This window comes from Morchella sextelata, assembly GCF_020137385.1.
Source record: "Morchella sextelata strain SCLS chromosome Unknown scls_19, whole genome shotgun sequence".
In the NCBI taxonomy this organism is placed as follows: Eukaryota; Fungi; Ascomycota; class Pezizomycetes; order Pezizales; family Morchellaceae; genus Morchella; species Morchella sextelata.
In genome coordinates this window covers 1,337,704-1,361,659 of record NW_025408634.1, presented here as the reverse complement: position 1 = coordinate 1,361,659, position 23,956 = coordinate 1,337,704, and the positions used below count along the sequence as shown (strand labels likewise).

The following is a 23,956-nucleotide window of genomic DNA, read 5'->3' as shown; positions in this document are numbered from 1 at the left end:
TGGAATTACAGAGGGGGGGGGTCTCGGAATTGACAATACTTGGGCCATGTATCGTGCAAAGTCTCGAGACTTAGGGTTAGGGGTTACGTCATCAGGTTGATGATGGTTTTCTTACACGGAGATCCTTTTTTTATAAAACGGGATTTTTCCGCATGGGATTTTTTTTTTTTTACACCATGATATTTTTTGGCGGGGAAAACAAGCAAAAAATAAGGTCACAGACATCACTCGTATATTTCTAAAAAAGTCTCGAGACTAGGCTTTTTCTGTTTTGTCTTGTTTTGTCTTCTCTCATTTTCTCTATGTTTTGTTTGTCTCGTATCTCGGGACAAAGGCTTGAGACTTTTTGTCTTGTGCCCATCACTACCGCCAAACCTGAATCCCACCCACCCATCCATTCAATTGCCACCACCGTACCACCAACCAGCACCCGCCATTCGCCGTCCACACGACAGGCCCGGAACTAAATAATATAGTGTCCTAGTCCATCGATAACCTCCCGCCACACACGACCGTTCACAACAGCGAAATCATATACCGTGCGGGTTATTGTTTTATACCGCGAACCCTTTGGGTGGCAGAGCAGACGGAAAGTGTACTACAATAGTATTCTGGTCCACTGGAAATACCCGCCGCCGCCGTCCATAAATGTTCACTAATGGCGTTGGTGGGCTATTAACGGAATATGTACCGGGCAGGTTATGGTTCCCTAGCGCAACCTTGTTTTGGGGTGGGGAGGTAGACATGTAGTTCAAGTATTGAGGCGAGGTTATATTGGTTGTGAAACGTCGGGAGTTGAAAGTGGACGACGTCAGACACCGAATGTATGGTTCAGTCTGACGAGGTATGTACGTTTATCTGTTTACTATAAAATGTCAAAACGTGGCTCTATGTTTGGTGTTACTATTTATCGCGCAGGTTTCTTCGAGAGACACATGTATCATTCCTCCCAAGCCTAGACTTTATGTAATCCAACAAATAAGATAGTTACACCCAACATATATCTAGCTCTTTCCTTATTCCGACGGTTCTGTGATCTCACGCGGTCCCAACATAATGTTCTGATAACATCACATGTTACTCTCCTATCCCATCCCCACTCTCTAGGTGCCCTCTTCAGTGACCTTTCCTTGACAACCACACATCTCATCCTCCCGAAAAACCTCCACCACATCCAAAAAGAGTGACGAGCATGACTTTCTAAGAAAACCTGCCTAATTGCTCTGCGCCACAGTGCTGAAAATAGAGAGGAAGAGATTATGCATGCCGGTAGCACAATATGTAAGGGGAGAGCGAGGCGACAATCGTTCCCAGGCCGGCTTCGTTTGTAATACAGTCGACTCTCGCTATAGTGATACTGTATATAGTGATACTCTCATTATATGGATAGTAATCAGCGGTCCCGAAATGCTGTTTTATCTGTCCATCCTTGCTTCTTATAGTGATACTCGCCTTACAAGGATACAGATTTTCGGTCCCGACCGTATCCTTATATCGAGAGTCGACTGTACACATAGCGGACCTCCATATTGATCGGCTCTCCACCGATACCTCGTCCATACTTGCATCCGTGCTCCTGCGGCAGAATGTACAATTAAGGGAGCGCGGCGTATCTACAGTCTCCCGGCTCTAATAGAGAACTTCGACGACAGTACATCCGCCCTTCAAGAGATGGAAACAGGATACCATGGTCTGCTGGTCGAGGCTCCCGCATCGTTTTCGGGGATTGAAATAGGTTTGCCGTCGAGGATAGTACAAATGTACTTATTGTTCCCACACCGAACCCTCCACTGTCACAAGCACGACCGTTAGGAACACTGATACACTATTATCATTTAGTACGGCGATAGAGAAGGGCGGCATACATAAGTATTTTGGAGCGGGAAAATGCAACGCATACTATTAACTATAGCAGAGGATGGGCGCAGTAAGCCGGGTGATATTGCCGTGCTGAGCTGCCAGTCGAGGTTTCGATGGCGATAGAGGAAGAAGAGTTCATGATGGAGAGAGAGAAGGAAGGACGGAGGGGGGGCACGACCCATGGATTTATATACCCAATCTACTTAAGTACACGTGGATGCATATGATGTATTCTCGGCCAGATAAGCTTCTCTCTCTTCCGGGTTTATGGATACATCTGTTGCAACTTAAGGTTTGAGAGCGTGCCTCGATGTGTCAAGAGGCAGATCAAACACATACACGGAGATTCGGGCCATGTTTCACTCTGCATTGTACTACTACTACTGCATGTACGTCATGTATGTGCTGCTGCCTGTCGATTCAGGCTTGGTCCAGATAAGGCGGTACATACATGTAGTGCATGTATACCGCACCATTGATCAAGCAGTTCAAAAAGGCCAACCACATGTAGCTTGCCCTTTGATTTTCAACCTTACCGCTCCACATAACGTTACGTACAACTCCAACGCCCGTAGCCGGCCAGAAAAGAAATTTCCAGACCGGATATCAAGCACCCCCGACGCGGCCGCTGCCCCGAACCACCCACATGCCAGATATTGTGTCCCCACAGCACGAATTAATAACCCACAACCACAGCCTCCCCGGAAATCCCTCTTTCCGCCTTCCCCTCCGGCCACCCAATCCCCGGTTTCCCATTTGCTGCACATGTACAGGCGAACCAACGTGCTAGCTCGCGATCGGATAGTGGCTGAGCCGGCCCGGCCCGAATAACCAAACCCAAACCCAAACCCAAACCCCATCCCCCGTCCATAATCACACACACACCAGCTCGGAGAATCTCAGTGCCGTACCGTATTATATCGTACTACATACGGCGCTATTTATGGCCGGGGCGCAGGAAAGGAAAGTGGGGGGGTAGTGGAACGGGCGTACAAAACCCCGAGTGGGATAACAATTTGTCACACAGGCAGGCAGACAGGCAGACTCGATAACTACATGTATGTACAGTTCAGTTGGCGTGCTGGAAAACTATTCGGCCAGCGGTTTCCCGGCCGTGCAGATGGAATGACATGACTACTTGGATTTGGAGTTGATCTTCACATGCCAGAGGTGAAACGTGGTGGCTTACCCGCCCATAGACTGGATATACCTACTGGAGGATCCATCAGGTATCCACTATTCTCGACGGGATCTTGTACTGTTAGGGAATTGCACTAAGTAAGGGTCCCGAAATCTCTTATCAAGGCGGAGCGCGGACAGTCTTTCCCGTTGCGATCTTTGGAACACCCCGAAGCCTGCATGTATTTGTCATTTGAAATAACCAGCCAAGGCACAATCCTGCGAGTGATAGCGCATGACTTACCACCACCCCACCGCTCACTCCACCACCACCCACCAACCAATGAACCACCACCGCACTGCATGCTCCGTCCGCACAACCCACTCCCCTGCCGCCAAAAATGAACACCTCCGCCCGCCATTGTCCGTCCACCCACCGCAACGAGCAAAAAGCTGATGAAAGGAGGGGGATTCGAACCCCCGCGGGCTAGGCCCATGAGAAACCTCGCTTACTAAGCAAGAAAGAACTGAATTCTTGAGTCACACACCTTAACCACTCGGTCATCCTTCCACATCCTGCAACGTCTCGTTTATGCAATTACAAACACAACATCTACTGCATAACAATACTTGACAAACCCACGAGTGACATCCCATGCGCATTCTACCCACCAGCCGGAGGCGCCGAAACGAAAAGCCAGGGGGAGGGGATAGGGATGGGGGGTCTTGTGTGACCGGCGCCCCGCCCTTCGCGCGCCCCGGGTACGTCTCCATAGTAGCACACCACGAATTCTCCGAAGATCGAGAGAAGGAAGACTTGTAGCTAGGAGGACAAGGCAGAAAAAATCACTCATCAGATTCACATTCTCGATCGCGGTGCATACAGCAAGCACATGTGAAAAGTAGGCACTGTACTTAGGTAGAGCAGAGCATCCCCAAAGGATTGAAATCACTTATGTAGTAGTAGAAGTAGTAGTAGCAGTAGTAGTAGTTGTTGTGGTTGTTACCCCCACACCCCCAGATCAGAGAAGAGATGGGATGGGGGGGACAACTCTGTCCAGAGAAATTCATATTTACCAAACGCCGCAGTACTAGAGTGGAGGGACACCAAAAGTCTCGATCGCGCCCTTTCATGAGACGAAAAAAAAAAAAAAAAAAAAAGAACAAAAATACACAAGAAACGAAATAAAGAAACAATGCTCTCAAAACATAACATCAACATACAAGCAAGCAAGCGCGAATGGAAATATAGAAATAGAAAGGAAAAAAACAAGTGACAGACTCCATCCCAATGATCCGGATCCTTCTCCGTTTTTGCCCCCCTTTTTGCACGCACATCCCTACAACCACACAACCCACCTCAACCGGAGATCGGGCAAAAGAAGTTGGTTCAAATAAGAAAATAAACATAAAAAAAGATGTGATTGATGAGTGAATGAACAAGTCCAAATGAATCAACCAGAAACGAGTGATAAAAAAATAGACACTAAGTAAAATAGTAAAAGAAAAATAAAAAAAAAAGCTCTGCTCCGTCGCAAATTTTGTCCAGAAAAATGCAAAATAAAAAAAAGTATTTACTCCTCGACACTCCCGCCCTCATCATAATAAAACGAAGATAAAATTCCCAAGTTAAGGCAAAAAGAGAGAATATGAAACAAGAAAAACTCTCGAATTCTTCAAGGCTCATGCGTGTTATCGTTGGTATCTTGGCAGTCCGCCCTCAAGATCATGTTCATCTAATACAGGAGCACTTGGCGCATTGCTGCTACCCTCTCCTGCATTATCGTCAGGGCTGCCCGCTGATGCAAGCAATCGCAGCCTTTCGGCCTCCTGTTTGTCGTCCACTCCTTCTTGTACATCTTGGTGATGCTGATCTGAAGGCTCCATCGGCGGGGCCGATGGATAGTACATATAGTCGGGCATCTCCGCGGGTGTAAGTGGTGGAGCACTAGCGCTGCTCTCACCTGCTTCTAGCCCGGGTGGTGCACTGGGTAGGAGCGATTGTTCGGCAAAGCGTATTCGTGTTTTCTCGTCCATTTCTTCGTGTGGTTCCGCGTTTTCTCGTTCAGGTTCGTGCGGTGGTAGTGGCATGTCTTGATAATGTGATTCTTCTGGGTGCCGCGTGTAGTCCGGTGCTTGCTCATTCCAGTTCCCCTGGCCTTCGCCATGTACCTCTGACTCTTCCTGAGGAAATTGTATTGTTGGAGACGCTGGTGGTGCCAATTCTACCTCCACCACGTTATTCATCTCCTCTGCTACCTGAGGTACCTGCGGTATTGATATCTGCCGAATTCCAGCCCTTCTTCCCCTTCCGGTCACTGAATCCACACTGCCGATCACAACCGGAACTTTGCAAAATATAACGCTTTTTTCCCGTTTCCTTATTCTTTCCGTCTCAATCATAACCCCCCCTTCGCTTGCTATCCGCACACCCCCTTCTCCCGCACTCTTTGGCCTAGACAGTCCAGGTATTGTTGTTCCGCCGCCAATGAATATATCGTCCCTTCCGCTTAGCTTCCCACCGAGATCTACTACAACCTCAACCCAATATCTAAATGATACCTCTCCTCCGGGAACTGAATTGATTGTAGGAAATACATCTTCAGGGACTCTCAGATTGGCCCTCACGACAGCAGTGAGGGTTTTGGGGTCGATTATCAGCGGCATGACAGTCTGTGACAGGTCCTTCCGAAATGTACCACTGCCTACAGCCGTCGTAGTAAGTGCCTTTTTCAATGGTTGTGGGCGATGTGCTGGGTCAAAACGAGTCTGCCGGTAAAGGGTTAATATTATACCATTCAAGGATTTGATTGCTTTTGTGTGGCGGACGGATATCTTTATAGGGATATTGTCACCACGAAGAGCACCGCCATTCGCCATCTCGATAGATGTAGTGATAGTTTTTGATTTTATATATGCCGGAGTGGATGTTGGTGATAGATAGCCGGGGTCCGAGGAAGGTGGTAAATTTCCGAGGGAACTGTTTGGTGATGAGGCGACCGAGGGTGTAGTTGCCGGTGATGAAGGTCGTTTCCGTGACCGCCGAGATACAATAGGCTCCAGTTGGATAATGTGTGGCTTTGGTTTTGGTAGACGGCCGATATCAATAGTCTCTAGAAGATTGATATTTGTTGTACATGTTGTAGTCGGCGACAACGTTGTAGGCCGCGTTAGAGTCGACGATATCGTGTACGATATTGAACCCTTCTCAAACTACAATCACGTCAGTCAGCTGTCAGCTCGGCTCAACTACACAACACAAGAACATTTGCTTGGCGGCGCCAATAAATATTGGACGAGTACGAAGGGTATACCTACATCCAAAGAACTTGGCAGACCTCCAACCATCTTCCCAACCGGGACGAAGAACAATTCGAACTTGAACTCGTACTTTCCCGGCTCTAGTCTTCCCTCACCACATAGTACGCTCTCGTCCCTACACAGCACAATTCCGCCACCGGATCCATCGTCGTATTCTGCATCCCACTCCTTACGTTTCTTTCCCGAATCCTTTGTCGACGGCAAGTTCAGGTCCACGCGGCCAACCAGATTTACGACGAGGTGTGTGAAGTTTAGTGCTTTTTCGACGGTGAGGCATACCGATCCCTTGACAGTGTCTGTTGGTGAGTATACACGATGGGGGTCATTTAGTCGGATGTGAAAATCGCCCAATGTACGGCGCGACGGTCTTAGTCCAGTCAGCGACAGTGTTGAAGTCTTTGACCGAAGACGATTCAGCAGCGACGGTTTGGAGGAACTTTTAGATGTCATTTTTGTGTAGAGGGATATTCGTGGAGCTACTGCTCCTAGGGAAGGGGGTGGGGATGAGGTTTCCCCAGTGACTATCGGCGACGAATGTGATGTCGCGTTCAGATCGGATACAGCTCCGACCGTATCGAACGAGTCGGATAAGATGGCAGCTGCTGCCAAGAAAGGGGAGCAGCGAAGGGCTTTAGGATGTACTCAGGGCCACCAAGGCTATATATATGGCGAGGCGATGTGAGGAGATGGAGAAGAATGAGGTAGGCAGATAGTTGGCGGGGGATGTGGGAAGACTTGGTAGAGGGGGGTGGAATACTAAGAGTTCGATGATCTATACTTGTAGTTGGAAGAGGAAGTAGGGCAAGATCCTCGGTAAATCCGACGGAGAGGAACACCAAAAGGCTTGATCCTGCAGCAAGTGGCGGAGGTGAAAGTAAAGGCACAGGCAGCAACCCGTCGGGGGGTGGAGGGAGAGTCAAGGTCTTTGACAGATAGGGGAGGGAAGAAAGCTTGGCTACTCCAGGGCTAAGTCTTGGGAGGGTATGATAAGCCTTTCTGTTGGAGGGATGGATTGATAGATGGAAGGGAAAGAAAGATTGGGGGGTGGTGGAGGGGATATGTGTGTGTGGATGGAAGGGGTGGTGGGGACGAGGGGAGGAAGTGAAAAAATAAAGGTAAGGTAAGGGGGGCGTGAGAAGGGGGTTGAATGAATGAGTTTAGTTTAGAGTGAGTGAAAAGCGAGATCAAGCGAGAGAGAGAAAGAGGAAAGTAAAAGAAAAGGCAGGAGTGAGAAAGAGGACGGAACGAAGAACGAAAGAACGCGGGCTCTCTTAGAAAAGTGAACTGTGAGATGACGCTGTGCCGATAAAATCGATTATAATAATAGCAATAACAAATGCCGACCGATCTCGCAGCAAGCTGACTGGGTGAAATGTTGGATTGAGGCACTTGCTTTCTTTCTGACAGTAACAGGGAATATAACGCAGAGGCCTGAATGGATACAGTTGACCGTGGAATGGAGTTAACTTATGTGGACGGAATTATTGGTGAACGGCTACGCTGGGTCTCTCCGGTTTCTTTCCCTTTTCCTTGGTATTCAGGATGCTTACGACGAACTCGCACACTTCCTGTCTGTGGATCTCTTGGGTGCGGAACCTGTCGAAGTCTTGGAAAATGCTTGTGTCTACCCCCTTCGCAATTCGATCCCTGGGTTCCCGTTTCTTGCTTGCTTGCTTGCTTGCTCCACGCCGAGCTTTCTCTCGGCAGCATGGCAGGTCCACAGCCCATTTATGAGCCCTTCCAACCACCCATCTCTTTCCTCACACCCACCCTGCTAGTAAACCACACACTCTCACCCACACTCACACACACAGCGACGCTAGAGTCGGACAAGTACCTATCGCACACCACGCGCTGCACTCTGCACTGCACCGACCACGCTCACCACGCTCTTCTGCGCGAGTAACAACAGCTGGGACTGGGACTGGGCTTTCTTGCTAAAGGCTTGTTTTTTCTATCTGCTTTTTATTTTTTTTTTGTGGCTTGCACACTTTTTCAGTGTGCGTGTCTGGGCTCAACGGGAACGGAAGGGAGGAGGAGGGGGAAAGGTGAAGGGGGAGAGTAAAGAGTCCAAATCTCCACATCCGACTCTCTTTACTTCCATCCCTTCCATTCTGTGCTGTTGCACATAGTGCTGCTGGGACCGCACTCGAAACAAAGAACTCAATATGTAACATTCCAGTTTCCGGAGGAAGAAGGGAGTTTTTTTTCCTTTCGCTCACTACCCCCTCCCACTTTCCCCTACTTCGCTAGCGGCCTCACATCCGCAGCACTCACACAGCCGAAAAGGACATAGCGTATCAACAACCCCAATCTGTTCTCAGTAAACAACCCCCCTCTCATCGCATCCCTCCCTTTTTCAATTTTCCAGCCCACCGTCCTTTCGCTCTCGCCGTCTCGGGGACTTCTTTACCAAATGCGCTATGAATAAGAAAAATGCAAATCAAACATTACCCACAAGGCCTGTAACTAGAGCCAGTCAGTAGTTCTGTGTCTGAAATATGACCATTCCCTATCGACACATCTCCTTCCATTCCCATCTCTAGATCTCGGAGGGGAGTTAAGAAGGAAGCCAGGGCAGCTCGCCGTTCGTGCTCTCTCGCGAGTTTTTATGGGCAGCAGCCGCCAATCCATCCGCGGCAATGACAAGTGACATCACCCCAAACCCTGCTCTCTCCCCCCCTCCCCATCTGCCCTACCTACCGGCACACAGCCCGTTAGCGCCTCGCCAAGCCTCTCAGCGATGCTTGTTTTCCCCATCCAACCTCCCTTCCCCTCCCTTCCAGCTGCAGCAAGTGCTTGTTTAACGTGGGGGGCCTTGGCCAGTCAAGCTTTTCTTCACTCGCCTTTTTTGTCCTGAGAAAGACAGGCTCGGCACTGGTGACTGCAGATAATATCATCACCGTGACTAGCGAAACGAATCAAATAAGCGGACGAAAGGTTGTTTGATCTGATTTTGACTCTGATCGGGCGATCGGCATGTGTGGATTGGCTTTCTTGTGATTATTGTCAGTTTTGTCTTCTCCCAGTGATCCAATAGCGTTATTTCCCTTCGTCCTCCTCCTATCGCGACCCAATGAGCAGGGAGTGTGAGGCAAGAGACAGGCAGAGAGCCATGCGCCGTTGTAGAAAAAATAGCGAAAAACCCCAATGCAATCTTGTGCCGTTGCCGTTGCCGTTGCCGTGGCCCCCGCGGTGGTAGTCATTTGTCGTTTGTTCGCTCGTGCTTTCTACGTATACAACAGCTCAGCTCATGTAAGTAAACGGATGCCCAGAAAGCTAGAGAAACCTTGAGATGCAAGGCAGACAGGCAAGCTTCTCCTTGAATGGCACTGTCAACACTCGGTGCCGATCTGCCGATTTATCAACGGCCGGCCCGTTGGAGCTTGTAGGGCACGAGCACGAGATGTAATGGCCCGACGTGCCGCCCGGCCAATCCGATGCCTCTATGTCGAACTGCAGGGGAGCACAGTCACAGGATCTCAAAAGAAGCATAAAAACCATCATCATCATCACCCAGCCAGGAACTTATCTATTGGTTTACTCATCCAGAGATGTGGCAGCAGCAGCATCCCCAACAGTATTGTTGACACCTCGATCCTCGGAGGAGTCCGATTGATGCACACGAGGTTCAATACATATAAGGGATGTGATATAGCCCCCCCCCCCGGCCAAACCAATTGATGATTACTGATCTACCAGACAAGCAAACATTTCTGAATCAGGCACCCTATATTCATATCGTACCAACCGGATTACTGCCTACAATAGCAACTCTCTCAAATATCTAAGAATTTCGTGTGGGATAAAAAAGAAATCCGAGATAGCAAACCAGGGCCGCAGCAGGGAAAACAATAATTCCGGATGCCCTGGTAAAGGACAGCAAGGAATGTGGTGCTTCGAGCCATGGCATATCGTGCTTATGCTGGGCTGAGAGGAGCCATAAATTCTTCACCCCATAGCGAGTGATAGCTCGTGTAGAGAGGGTGGTGAAATAACCTGTCTCATATTTTCACCGCACGATTAATTCTAATGCACATAAACTCATGCGGCACAAGGTCTACATACTCTACAACGCCTTGTCTACACGTATGGCAATCGAATCGATAAGCACACCTCCCTACCGACGGGTAACCATCTTTGGCACTGGCACTGATAACGGTGCAGACATCTCGGCCAACGTGTCATTGGGGTAGCTATACCTAGGTGGCAGGGCAGAGTACATACATACATGACATCTGGAATAAATTTTACGCGGAGCAGCTTGACTTGACGATGAGAAACAACACCAACAGCATGCAGGTAGTTGAAATAAAAACTTCATATCAATCACATTGGGATTTCCAGTTATCATGCATTCTTAGGACAGTCACAAGGTCTTCTGCTTTGACCTCGACATGTAAGTACTTTAACCCCATTGCCAAACTCAACCTGCAATACCAGCTATATATGCATAACTGTCCTTTTTCTTTCCTCGCAATAGGCCGATTTCAAAACCGCCCTTCTCGAAATCAAAACAAACAAGCGTTCACTGGTGAAGGCTGAACTCCGGGATTACCCGATCAACGGACCAGTTCGAAATCCGCACTGCGGCTGGTTGTTTCGTTTCTTCGGAGCTTTCATTTTACTCTACCCCGAGGGTTACCGTCGATGCTCCTGCCGCGTCCCTTACAGCCATCCCCCGATATAAGAAAGCAATGTAGATCACCCGCTCCCTCTCTTCCTCCAGATCCCTCAAATGAGATCGCCCGGACTCTTCAACACCGAAAATCCGCGAGAGAGGGGAGGGAAAAAAAAACTCAGTCCCGAGGCAGTGGTTTTTCCGTCCTGGGTGCAGATCTTTTGCTCTGTCTGCGTGTGGCTACATATGCCTGTCATGCCTGTGGCGGTGCGCAGGCAGTAAGGTTATTTCTTTCTCGCAGCTTCGGCAAGTAATTGAGGCTGGCATAAATGAATGAACAGAGCACCACCAGCATCTCGAGCTGCAGCGGCGGGGGGTTTTGAAATATTCACCTGGGTGGGTCTATATATGTGAGTTGGTAGCCAAACGGAGTGATTATCTTATAGGTATGTAACTGCGTGAGTCTATACAAGCAGGCACTCTTTATTTACTTGATGATGCAGTGCAGTGCAGCGCAGCGTGGATCTGCCGAGAGTTTTATATGATGATTGATATGATATGCTACCTATTAGCAATCTGCATACATGTGTCAGGGGGTTTGGGAATCCTTGAGGTTCTTCGCTTCTATCGAGATGGTGTAGGCAACAGGAGCCGTACCGTTAGACCTACGGCACTGGAGAACATCAGAGAGATGAAGGTCGTTGATTGACGTGCCCAGTACAATACCGCCAAAACTCGATAAATTGGCTATCTCCGGCCAGGGATTATCTCTTTAACGATTGGTTGAACGCTATTGATCAGCCTCAGAAGTGACCATTAGTAGTACTTTTGATCTTGCATGCATAGCCAATTTCTCGAGTTTTGGCGGTACCCTGCCAATTCCAGCAGAGCCGGCATGAGAGCACGGCCGCGGTTATCACCTTGACGTTCACCACCCACTCGCTCCTTCCTGGACAACCTGCAAGCAAGCTGTATGCACGAGGAGCTGTACCACTTGCGCACCAGTTTGCAGGGTCTCCGCGGGAGTTCCACAACCACGGGCGCTGAAACCCGGTCTTGTGCCAGCTGGCCGGACGACACAGCATTCGCCAACGGGCCGGTGGACCGCCCGCCCGCCGGTGATGGAATGGAACCAGTTATATATTGAAGTAAAATTTGCAGAGAAATAAGATAGAAGAGCTGCACATTACCCTGGTACTTTGTTTTGTCAAGTACCCCGTGAGATGTGTTGTTTGCATCATGTGATATCACTCGCTCTCACCGATGCATTCATACCTGTACTGTGGTGTGATGTTTAATGACCGAGATCCCCCGATTGCCTTATGATGTCTAAAACGCCGATTGGGTTCCTGAATTGCTCGGCGGCATACTCTATACAAGGATATCGATCCTTCGACTAGTTATATGTGTGCAATTCTTTCTTTCAGATATAAGGATATATTCCTTTCTGGCTCAATGGCAAGTGGGAAGTTATCGGTCAACTACCACGCATAACCCATCTCCAGTAAGAAAAATTGAATCGGAAAACAGCGTATGATATTTTCTTTACGTCAATGATAGTATTGGACCGGATAGATTACAGAATCGGTCATTAATATGCCGAGACCGCTGGAAACTTCGAAGTTTGAGATGGGGACTCAACAGTTTCTTGTACTATGACCGGGATATTTTACCCTAAAAACCACTATTTATCCAATTTTGAGGGCCTATAGTGTCGTGATTTTACTACTGAAAATCGTGTCCCATATTCGGATATTATATGCCAGTGTATCGTTCTATAATACCCTTGTTCTTGTTGAAAACAACCTGATACAACCTCTGCATAGCCGCAGTGACCGCATCTATGGAGTTGTCAGATTAACTATACCATGCTAAATTTTGCTGTTCTACCGCCCCAATAACGGACACGTTCTATAGATCTAGTAGTGGGCGACCAACTAGAACACCAGGTCGGTACAATCCTTCATTGTCATAACCAGCCACTAGAGATCTTTGAGCCAGTGGAGCCTGCGGCCGCGAGATCGATCGGGCACGGGGGCTACCCTCGATATCTCAATTGAGGGCAGATTGGGATAAATCATATCTCGGCGGTACTTATCATTGATTCACTGCAAAGGGCATTCCTAATAGTCAGGGATCTACCCTGTCTCAGAAAAGAAAATCTGGCTACTATTCACGTGCCCAGATATAGAATGCTGGAAATTGAGCATTTTCTTTTTGGTCTGCACCGTCCAGGAAATCAGCCTACCCAGGAAGGCTGTCCATCCAGGATGCTTTGGACGCTCCGTGTACTTCCAAATTTATCAAGAGATAGGGAATATTGCTATGGATAGATGGATGGCCGATTTTCTAATTCAAGTTCTTTAAGAGAGTAAACAAGCTTAAACTAATCACCTTGCAATACTCTCATAGAATAACCAGCATGAGAGACCCCCTGAACACTTCCTGGATGGGCCGGAAATCGTTTAAGTTCTGGTCCATATGTGTCTTACTCCGTGGGAGTCCTAATTTCTTGACTGGGCTAGAACATTCCTTTTTTTACAGTGACTCATAGGGTATCACTCGGCTCAATATACGAGTCTTGGCTTCCGTAGCCTTTTTTTTTTTTTTTTTTTTTTTGTTTAAGCCCCATAGCCTAGTTACATAAGAAGCTTGGTATATACTTGCCAATCAAAATATCACTGTTATATCTCCGTTATTCGGGTGTCCTACGGAAGTGTTAGATGGCTAAAGTCCCTGCTAGTCTTTATTAACGTCGACGTCAATATCAACCCCACTGATCTCTACACGCAGATAGGGTACAGCTAAACATGGACTAGGACTGAATTTAGCTGGCTATTGTGATACTTCAGTCCTATCGCTTTACTACTACGAGGAAACTAACTAGCTAGTTAAGTCATTGATGGTTAGAACTAAAGAGAGATCAATGCCAAAAGTGGGTATACGCATTCCTTCCACCTCGTTCTTTGCTCACGAAGTCATGCCGTTGGCTGTTTTTGCTTGGTGATATTGTTATATAAGCGTTTGACCTTGCTCGTTAGAGGTACAAGGCTGATCATTTGAGAAAGATCGGGATATCATGCTTCTGAACCCAAGATGGGAACAGGCCTAAGAAACTACTTTAACGCCTTGATTAAGAGTATAAGTGTTTAAGCTGCCACTAAGTAATGTGACTCTCGAGACAATAGCGCTAAAAACAGCCCACCAAGATACGTATTAATATTCAACACAACACAACACCCTAGATGAGTAGATTTTCGTGGTGTTTGAAGAAGTATTTCTTCTCGTATCTCGTGTTTGAAGGCGCAGTACTCTAGAGGTATGTTCTCAATAAAACACAATATATAGGCTGTATCAATTATTGGGCTAATACGACATCTGATCCGTGTTTGATATTAGCGCCCTCGTATCAAATCGGAATGTCGAGTTGAAACTTTAGCCCCGATACTATCTTATTAGGCTTCTGCAGAGAGTGGTAGGATTGTCTTTTGCTGCATTAGACGAAACAAAAAGACTATCCACCTCACATACTTGGTATATGCTATAATATTAGAAAGCGATACTTATAAAATTACCTCGCTTTGAACCGAATCTCCTCGGCACCAACCTTGCTTTGAGACCTCTGATTGATCTTCAACTAATCAACACTTCTTAGGTAATTAAATACACTTGGCGAATTGTACTGCCTTTTCAAAATTAAGCCTCGCTAGCAAGTAAATGGCCCGCCCATAACAACCAAGTTTTGAAAGAATCACTCTCGAGCCTGTAATGGAAGCTAGGACTCGGTGCGGTTATTGGGGCAGTCTTATTTCTGCTGCGGCTGTGTAAGGCGAAGTTGAAGTTGTATTCCCAGCTGCAAATTAAATCATGTCAACGATCTTGGCCAGCAGTGCGCTGGCGCAATATGCACAGCGAAGCGCCCCGCTCTCTGAATAAGCTTGATTCCTAAAAAACGCTGCCTGACACAGAGCCACACGTATAAATACATATTTGAACAGGAACCAGTTTTATCTCTCCACTCACCTAATTTCACTTCCTATTGAGAGGATAACCCTCGAGACTCCTGCCATCTATCTGGATTCTTTCATCTTTTTCCATGGGTTCCAGATTAACTGTTTTCCGGGTTCGCGGTATACCCGAGGAAGTGACACTCGACGCCTTGAAAAGGACTCTTTCCAGGGTGGATGGAAACGAGGAATTGAAAATAAAAGCAACAATTGCTCCCTCATGTTATGACAGGACACAAACTGCTCTTGTGCAATTCGACCCCCTCCCAAGCTACCTGAAGGATTCTAGCAATGTGGATTGGGATAGCTATGACATGGAGGTAGAGACAGATGCGGGGGAGCTATTCGATATAACCATAGATAAGAACTTCTTCGGACTTACCCAGCTCTATCTCACAAAGACCGACGATATCACGGCAGAGTAAGATTGCACTGGGTTCTCTACGAGTTATTTTATATCAGAATAAAGAGCTAATATACACTGGCGCGGCTTTAGTGTTGTGGCTGTAACAAGACTTGACGGTCATGCGTTTGAATCATGGAGGGGGGAAGGCAACCTGGGTAGAATGTGGCTTCGTGACTTTCTTTCCGTCGACCTTCCAAACTGTAGAACCATGACATATGGTTATGACTCGAGGCTCCACAGTGCTGGAGTCCACCAAATCAGGGATTATAGCCGTGGTTTCTTGGAGGAACTAAAGAAGGCCAGAATGTCAGAAGAAGTAAGTTGTTGAGGTTTTATTTCGACATTTCTTCCCAATACTTCACTATTAAGGATATCTCATCCGGCCCTCATCTGTATACTACCCCATCTCTTATCGATATCACATCTCTTGAAACGCCAGCGCATATATGTATTACCAGTGATCCTAACCGATGGTCTTCAGGAAAGAAAAAGACCAATTATTTTTATAGGGCACGATTTCGGTGGTATCATCGTTGCGCAGGTAATCCCTTCACACTCTAAACTGATACTCTTTACAGATAGATCTATTTAAACCGGGATATATATGCAGGATACCCTTCATTAGCTAGACTCAAATCTTTATCTTTCAATAAGTTTAAGGGCTAATTGATGGGTCTAAAGCTAATACAATGGTGAAGTCTCTGGTTAGAAGTAAGGAGTGTAACCCGCATGATGACCCTGGCGTTTATTCTATACATCAGGCAACCCGCGGCGTAATCTTTTATGGAACCTCACATCGTGGATTACTAGTAGACGATATCCTTAGTATGCTTCATCCCGAAGAGCATCCTGACAGAGCCAAGCTTATCAACTCGATCAATAAAAACTCCGATTTACTCCATTCGGAGCTAGAGAGATTTGTTGATTTTGCAATGCAACTACGTATCATCAGCTTCTACGAGCGATTCCAGACTCTAAGATCAGGCCTGGTGGGTAATTAAGAAACCAAATACCTTACAACTACCCACAGAAATTTATAGTGTGTTTTAGGGAGAAAACGGCTTTGCAAGGATTGGAGAATACATGACTACAGTCGATACCGATTCCGCACTACTTCATCTTGGTGCAGCAATCGAGAAGAAAATACCAGTTGATGCAGATCATACCGAGATGGTCAAGTTTAAGAATAGGCAGAACCAAGCTTATTCAAGTACTTTACTTTACCTCCAGGAGTTTGAAAGAGACTTAAAAATACCAACTTCGACGTCATCTGGTAGACACTCAAAGCTCCCATCGTTGATCCAGATAAATTTAAATATTAAGAGCCTTCTCGCTGACATGATACACAAGAAGCTGGAAAGGATTCTCCTCCATCGCTAGGGATGCACTTTGCGGATAGCCTTGAGGACCCAGAAAGATGTGGCGGGCGCTCTTCAAGTACTCACAGTAATAGTCGGGGACAATCCCAAGAAACTCGAGTTAAAATTTGGACTAGTGATCGTGGCAGATTGATATTATCAAATGGGAAAGCAACGGAATTTTATGAACTAATTGCACAACCCTACCACAAAGATCAAACCATCTCCTTGAGTACGCAGCGTCTTGTCTGCAACATTTCACCATATAATCCACATTTAGAGTATCCAGTCAAGCTTCTAGATCAATTGCAATATGGTAGCCAGCAAATCAAACTTGGGTTATTAGATACGGAGACTATCATAGCCCTAAGTCCACAGTTATACACTCCGGATAAGTCACACCCTTTCAGAGGGATATGGATAGGTTAACACTTCGAGACTCCTCGCAAACAACATTTTTTCTTACCACTACTAACTTTAAATTGTGTTGTAGGCCTATATCCGAAGGACCATGCACGCGGAACTGGGGGTCATGTTTATGAATACTTTCTTTTTCACCAGCCCGCCGAAAACATTCTAATAATCATCAAGATCACCGGCAACGCTAATATTAGAGGAGAATCCTGTGTGTTTTCTACTCTCCCGAGCGCTCCCCTCGCCTCTGATGGTATTGTCAATGCAAAAATGCAGTCCTGCAACGCCTCACTACATTTTTTGAGTACTCGGAAAGTAGTGTTGCTTGGTGAGTACGATTCAGAATTCTCAAGGGTAATTGTTGAGCACTTTTTGCCGGGATAATAGGTTTTCTGTGTAACTTTTGGTGTGCTGATATTGGCGCCGCGGTTAACTGTGGTGGCGGGGATATATTCTTCCTGAAATGTATTTTAAATGTGAGAGTAAATGCTCTGTGGCACTAGATTTAGTTTGTTAAGAGTAGATTTTCTGGCCTTGGTTCAAAATCCTGGATTGGGACGATACGGGTCGGTGTCTTTTGGTGGGGGGTGAGGCACAGTCCACATTCGGATAAAGAAGTATATAGTATAGACTCCTTCGAGCTTCCCCTCCACCGGAACACCCCCCTCAGTAGAACAACTATACCTAAGAAGAAAATATAGTCATTGAAACTGGCCTCGTTACCTCGATCTTGGACCGGTTTTCATCGCAAAATACCAACTAATCAACATCCGTTCTAGTGAATCGTACATCATACGTTTACGTTTCACGCCTGAGCGAGACGGTGTTCTTTGCGGTCATGGTCGATCACTCGATTTTGATTTATGTAATATGGCTGGTTGGCGCAATGGTAGCGCGTGGTCCTCCTAAGACCGAGGTTGAGGGTTCGAGTCCCTTGCTGGTCGTTTCGTTATCTTTCAGCTAGATTGCACTGGCAATCCAAGTTGTAAATGTTTCATTTATTACGTTCCATGGGTTTAGCTTTTTTGGTATTCCGAGGAGAGGTATGTAGTTGAGCACATTGATAGAGGGGGTTTAAGTTTTATACTGCGCAAGAAACTATGAGGAGGAATCTCGAAATTAGCGGTTTAAACATCGCCACTACCCTTTCTCTTCTTGGTATTGTCACCGTGAAGCGCAAAAGGTTAATGTGATCATTGGCTCTTGTTTAGGGCTTTAGTGACAGGGAGTCAAGGTAACGCCCAGCGTGATCGCGGGAAGAACGTTACACGGTGAATTGAGGAAAGTGTAAATAGGGCCCACACTAGCTTGATTGATTAATTGGTTGGTGATACATAAGCTATATGTACCTATCAGTAAATCATCATTACTCAGCCTCCGTCCAAGGCGTACCATTCATTTGGTACAAAGTACGTTAGTCCGTATTCAAGATTTCGATCGAGGTCTCTAGATAGTATGTGGGTTTACCGAGTGTTGACTATCATTGGTAAACTGAACTCCATGTCAATTCCAGATCAGTAATCATTCTTGTAGAGTTCGAGGAGTTTGCCTTAATAACTGTAATAAGTCCTATTACTCTCTGTAGTGAGATATCGGGACGACTACTTCATCGCCAAGAAACCAGGATACGGATGAGGCTTCTAGCTACTAGACGATAACGACGCCTACGTACTACTATACTACTACTACTACTACTAACCACCGACAAAACAGCCAATGATGCTAGTTGCACTGGCACTGTAATAGCAATTGGATGCTCTATACATCTCATCGACCATCCAGCAGATAGGTAGATAACCAGATACATTTTCTGCAAGGCACAAGGCGCAAACCCAGACCATTCGCAGCAGCAGCCTTGTGCCCCACCTCACCCAGCGCCTCGGCAAGCGTTACGCACGCTGACTGTTGGGACTCTTGGCCTTGGCACATGCCTGTTCTGGAGTTACGCTCACCGCATCAAGACCGTATGTAATTGTGAGGACAGTGTATTTGTACCAATCGACCAACCTCTGCGCCCCCCTTCTCCGTGCTTTGAATCTTCAGCCTTGTTGCAACTCATCCCTTGTCAAACGAGTTTGGTAAGTATATAATTGACACCTCTTCTTCTTAGTCCTTCTCCTGATTCTCTTTAACTCCTGTGCGCACTCACTGACCACTCTGATCCAGACACGCTGGTCTCTAACACACCTGCAGCCCGTCGCAAGCAGCGCCAGATTCACCCCCGCCCAAGCCCCGCCGCGCGATGTCGACGAAAATCTCTTTCGCGACCTTTCTGATCATCTGCCGTGAGTTTCTGCCCTTCTACTCATGCGCTGACGTGATACTGACACCGTGAAACAGCGACATGTTTCTTCCTCGGGATTCTGTTCACAAACTGGTCCTACGACCACCACACTCTCTGGAACGGCATCGCTCCCTCTGAGCCCATACTTGCTGCCATCGAGTCGCACTACCGCCTCCTGAGCTCTTCGCCCCCGATCATAATCCGCGTGCTGCACATCATCGTCGCCGTTGGGCTCCTCGGCTTCATAACTAAGCTGTACAAACCATCCGAGTCAAACATGCTCTTTGACGGCGCTAGTTTGGTCCTGTACATGATTGGGCTCATCATGTACGCCACAAACGTGGTACGCGGACTGAAAACAGTTGAGAGCGGGGAGTATGGCGAGGAGGTCGGCAGAGTTGACACGCTGCGAGTGCTGGCGGCAAGTCAGGTGATTCTGGCGCTGGTGCTTGTGGGCGTGTTGGTGCTGCAGAGCGGACAATGGTATGCAGAGAGGAAGGAGAGCGAGGAGGTGAGGGTTATGGAGTTGGAGGAGGAGGCGAAGAGAAATAGTAAAGGGAAGAAGAAGAATTAATGTAGGATAGCTGGGGATCAGGATTTTTGTGTTGTGGATCTCTTTTTTTGTGGGAATGCATAGGGTGTGGTTTGATGATTGATGTGAAATGTCGTGATTTGCCATTTCTGCCTTGGTTGTCTATATCTTCTTACCAAAATTCCTCTACTCTTCGCCGGAAGTCCACGCGAAATACGCACCTCGCGGCAAAAAGTTCTCCACAGAATCCAGTCCATACAGCCGAGACATGCTTTTTTGCAATCCCTGTACCCACAGTAACACCATTAACAGGCCTAACCCTGACCCTGTAACCCGTGTAATTTCACAAAGTTAGACAAAGCGTATGTAACTCGAACAAACAACCAACGACTGCCAAGGCGTCAATACTTACTAGAGCTGAGCCATCATACAACATAGTAATCGTGAGGAGTAGTGTGTTCGTGGGACTTACGAATCGTAAAGTTAATACTATTGAATTTTATACGCCTACATTACTGCCTTCACGTGGTTTCGTGGTGTAGTTGGTTATCACACAAGTCTAACAACAGTTTCACTTGTGGTCCCCGGTTCGAGCCCGGGCGAAATCATAAACAAAGCATTCTGAGAATAAGTTCCATGATTCGACGAGTGTCATCTTTTTGCAGACGCCTGGTTAGGAGATGTTGCTGGTTACGAAGCTACGATCATATCATATCACTCGTTTGGACGTTTTCTTTTTCACAAGGAGTTTCGCATTGCTCCCCTCTAGGCACGCACAGTGCTATCCAAGGAGCGCTCCATACCACAAGACATATGTCTTCTAGCCTCTTAATGGGTTAGATGTATGTCTACGTACCTATTTTAGTATTATATAAAATGGGATATCACAAGGACCTTTTATAAAGGCATCAAACATGCTTATGGCCAACTTATTAGTGTTTGATACAATGTAGAAAAGATTTTATATCACTCCCTTCGGGATGAAAGTTCTAACATTGTTGACGAGTGGTTCAAATTCAATACAAAGTGGCTTAATTTTGAATCTGCTTGCAAACTTGACCAGCCCAAGTAGAAGTACTTATATAACTTGTCTAGCTATTCATGATTAGGTTTGAATAAATAGACCTAAAACCAGCAGTTCAATTATTTGGGCCCATGTTTTTCAGCTGGCGCCAAGACGCAAATTTTCTTTCAACGGGTCCGTCGATTCTTGGCAACATTTCCCGCCTGTATTGCCCGCCGAGGTGCAACCAACAAGACATGAAATCAGTGGTTTCGTGGTGTAGTTGGTTATCACACAAGTCTAACAACAGTTCCACTTGTGGTCCCCGGTTCGAGCCCGGGCGAAATCATTTTTGTATCAGTACGTTATGCCTTGGAGCTCTTTAACTCTCCGCGGGATTCCTCCTTGTTCTTTTTGTCCTCTGGGTGGGTGGGTGTGGGCATGCTGATATGGGTGTATAGAATTCTTGACCGAACCTAACGTACCTTACTTCTAATACACAATCTTTTTTAGGCTTCGGGTAGTAGTGCTATGGCTTATATTAACTTAGCTGTACGATGGCTAGAATCTAGATACTTTGAGCCTAACATTATTTGTTCATCCTAATCATGCTTTAGATATATATACAAATCCTCTGATGGCGGGAATCTGTTCCTCCTACGAGTGTCAAAGAGAAATTATTAGCCATATTTTGTGAGAAAAAGAGTCCTGCAAGTGGATCTGTCCCGTTATATTACCCACCGACGCCGAAACACCCCCACGGAGATACCAGTAAAGCCACAGCAAACACGTATGAGAAAGTTGTCAGAGGTTGATCCAGCTCGAATAATCAATGAATATTCTGACACTAGCTAACCTCGCGGCGCTCACGATCAAATGGTTTAAGATGGTGCATGACGGATTGCGTATCTTTGATACTCGGAACCAAAAGTGCTGCCTGTCCGACTCTTACTTACACCGTGTCATGTAAAGCGCACACACATGATGAGACTAATTGACTAAACGCATCGAACACAAGCCAATTGAACAACCTTCAAACGATGCACATTCATCCAAACGATGCACATCCAAACAAAGGCATAGAACAAAGGCGACAATCCAGGGTTAGGGTTAATATCTCGACAACACGATGTATAAAGAAGTGACCTACCTTCGCTGGGCCTTTGTACTAGAATGAAAGATCCAAAATGGCGACAAACGGCACATCAAGTAAGCCCATGGACTATCTTGGCCCAGATGGAGCGAAGAAAAAAAGAACACGCATGCCGAAACGCATCATGAGAAGGACGAATGAGACGCCGCTGGAGTACTTGAAAGTTATGGAGGATATATATAAGGATCTACACGATAATTTAAAATCACCGGCAAAGACTTACGATCCGAAGGCTGCTGCTGCTGCGGTTCTATATAAGGCAAAGATGACGGAGCTGGTGGATAAGGAATATCTTAGGTCAGGTTCGAAAATGGATATAATGACAAACAGCTTGCTTGGTACCATCACTAGGGCGGTCAATGGGCAGGCAATTATGGTAATTCGTAAGTTGGCTGTACACCCTTCTTTGATTTTGTTGCTGTAGATGCCAAACATATATTGTGACGGATCAATCATTGACACAACCAGGGGCTGCACGCTGGATATCATATCAACAAGACCACATAGATCCTCAGTTCACCTCGAATGTCGCAGATCCTATAATATCTCTCCTCTTCGGTTGTCTGGGCCCCAGTCCTCATCAGGTAGCCGCTGACCTCGTCATGCAATGGCAGCGGTACCACGAGATTGCTCATACATTTGGATGGCGTTATCTTTCTATCCTTGCGTTCTCAGACACGTTCAGGGAGTATGCCTTGAAAGCCGCGGAGCAGAAATGGGTTGAGTGGCTCAACTACGCCGACGATGCTCGGTTGAGTATTGAGGTTCTCGGTTCGTTCTACTGCCCTGCATGGCGCGACATTTTGAGGCGGGGATTAGGGGGGATTGATATGAAACTGTTTACGGAGGATGAAGAAATGGTGGAATATAACGGTCATCATCACTTATGGGGCTTCACGATTGAAAATGATAAAGTTATGAAAGCGGAGAAGATAGTAACCTATGAGGTCATCGAGAAGGCTATAATTCGGACGGGTCTTAAAGGCGCGCTTGGTCCAGACCCGAGAGATTTGGTAAAAGAGGAGAATGCAAAGCGTTGTGTAGTTTGTGGACAGGCGATTTGTGATTGTCCATCACACGTGTGGGCGCCCTGTTTGGTAGAGATCGTTAATGTTGGTGCGAGAGGATTTGGTGTCCGGGCTTTACAGGTAAGCAACTCACGTCCTTTAGACATTGGTACCACCGAGGCGTAACCAAATTAATTAAGGTGATCGCATAAACAACGATTGATTAACACGGGCATGCATACAGAACATTCAGGCAAAACAGTGTATCGGAGAATATATTGGCGAGATTGTTAATGCAGGACAAGCCCTGTATACACCGGATAGCTATATGCTCAGAGGACACCTTGGTAGCAAGAATCGTCCCAAAGAGGCCAATTACTATGTCACATCCAACAAGAAAGGTAGCTAGGAACCCCCGCTGCGTCGATTGGGGTGGATAAGGTTTTTTGCAGGCGTTTATTCTCCGAAAATACTAATGGACATACACTATTTTAGGAAATTGGACAAGGTTCGTCAATCACGCGTGTTATGAGTTTTCGAACTGCAGTATTGACCACCACGAATATCGAGGGAAGATGTATGCTGTGTATGTCTCACGTAAGAATATTGCAATGTATGAGGAGCTCACAGTGGATTACGGACCGGGCTACTGGGGAAGTTCACTTTTTCCATGCTTGTGTGGTGCGAATAGACATTACACCGACAAGAATACATACAAGTGAAGGGGGTTTAGTTCATGATCAGCTATAGCACATAGAAACGCTAGTAGTAATTACCACAGTAGTTAGATGCTTTTACAAGAAGGAGTTTAACTTATCAAGACATCTGTGCCCTACGTATATGATATGTGGAAATTCATGGATCCATTCCC

The 23,956-nt window shown here is 46.6% G+C and overlaps 4 protein-coding genes across 4 annotated transcripts; 3 read left to right on the top strand and 1 right to left on the bottom strand.

The window, feature by feature from the left end:
• Window positions 1-4,671: 4,671 nt before the first annotated feature.
• On the bottom strand, window positions 4,672-6,750 carry H6S33_005240 (uncharacterized protein; the record flags this gene model as incomplete). The annotated part of the gene is made up of 3 exons (XM_044836605.1): window positions 4,672-5,684; window positions 5,775-6,192; window positions 6,298-6,750. The coding sequence occupies 3 exons, from the start codon at window positions 6,748-6,750 to the stop codon at window positions 4,672-4,674; spliced, it is 1,884 nt and encodes a 627-aa protein (XP_044690453.1).
• Window positions 6,751-15,017: 8,267 nt separating this feature from the next.
• On the top strand, window positions 15,018-17,490 carry H6S33_005239 (uncharacterized protein; the record flags this gene model as incomplete). Its single annotated transcript, XM_044836604.1, has 7 exons — window positions 15,018-15,349; window positions 15,425-15,650; window positions 15,816-15,875; window positions 16,033-16,323; window positions 16,385-16,607; window positions 16,685-17,116; window positions 17,186-17,490. 7 exons carry the CDS (start codon window positions 15,018-15,020, stop codon window positions 17,488-17,490), a joined length of 1,869 nt encoding a protein of 622 aa, XP_044690452.1.
• Window positions 17,491-19,348: 1,858 nt separating this feature from the next.
• On the top strand, window positions 19,349-19,964 carry H6S33_005238 (uncharacterized protein; the record flags this gene model as incomplete). Its single annotated transcript, XM_044836603.1, has 2 exons — window positions 19,349-19,391; window positions 19,447-19,964. The coding sequence occupies 2 exons, from the start codon at window positions 19,349-19,351 to the stop codon at window positions 19,962-19,964; spliced, it is 561 nt and encodes a 186-aa protein (XP_044690451.1).
• A 2,148-nt stretch (window positions 19,965-22,112) lies between these two features.
• Window positions 22,113-23,807, top strand: H6S33_005237 (uncharacterized protein; the record flags this gene model as incomplete). Its single annotated transcript, XM_044836602.1, has 4 exons — window positions 22,113-22,461; window positions 22,547-23,226; window positions 23,330-23,486; window positions 23,581-23,807. 4 exons carry the CDS (start codon window positions 22,113-22,115, stop codon window positions 23,805-23,807), a joined length of 1,413 nt encoding a protein of 470 aa, XP_044690450.1.
• Between the last annotated feature and the right edge of the window lie 149 nt (window positions 23,808-23,956).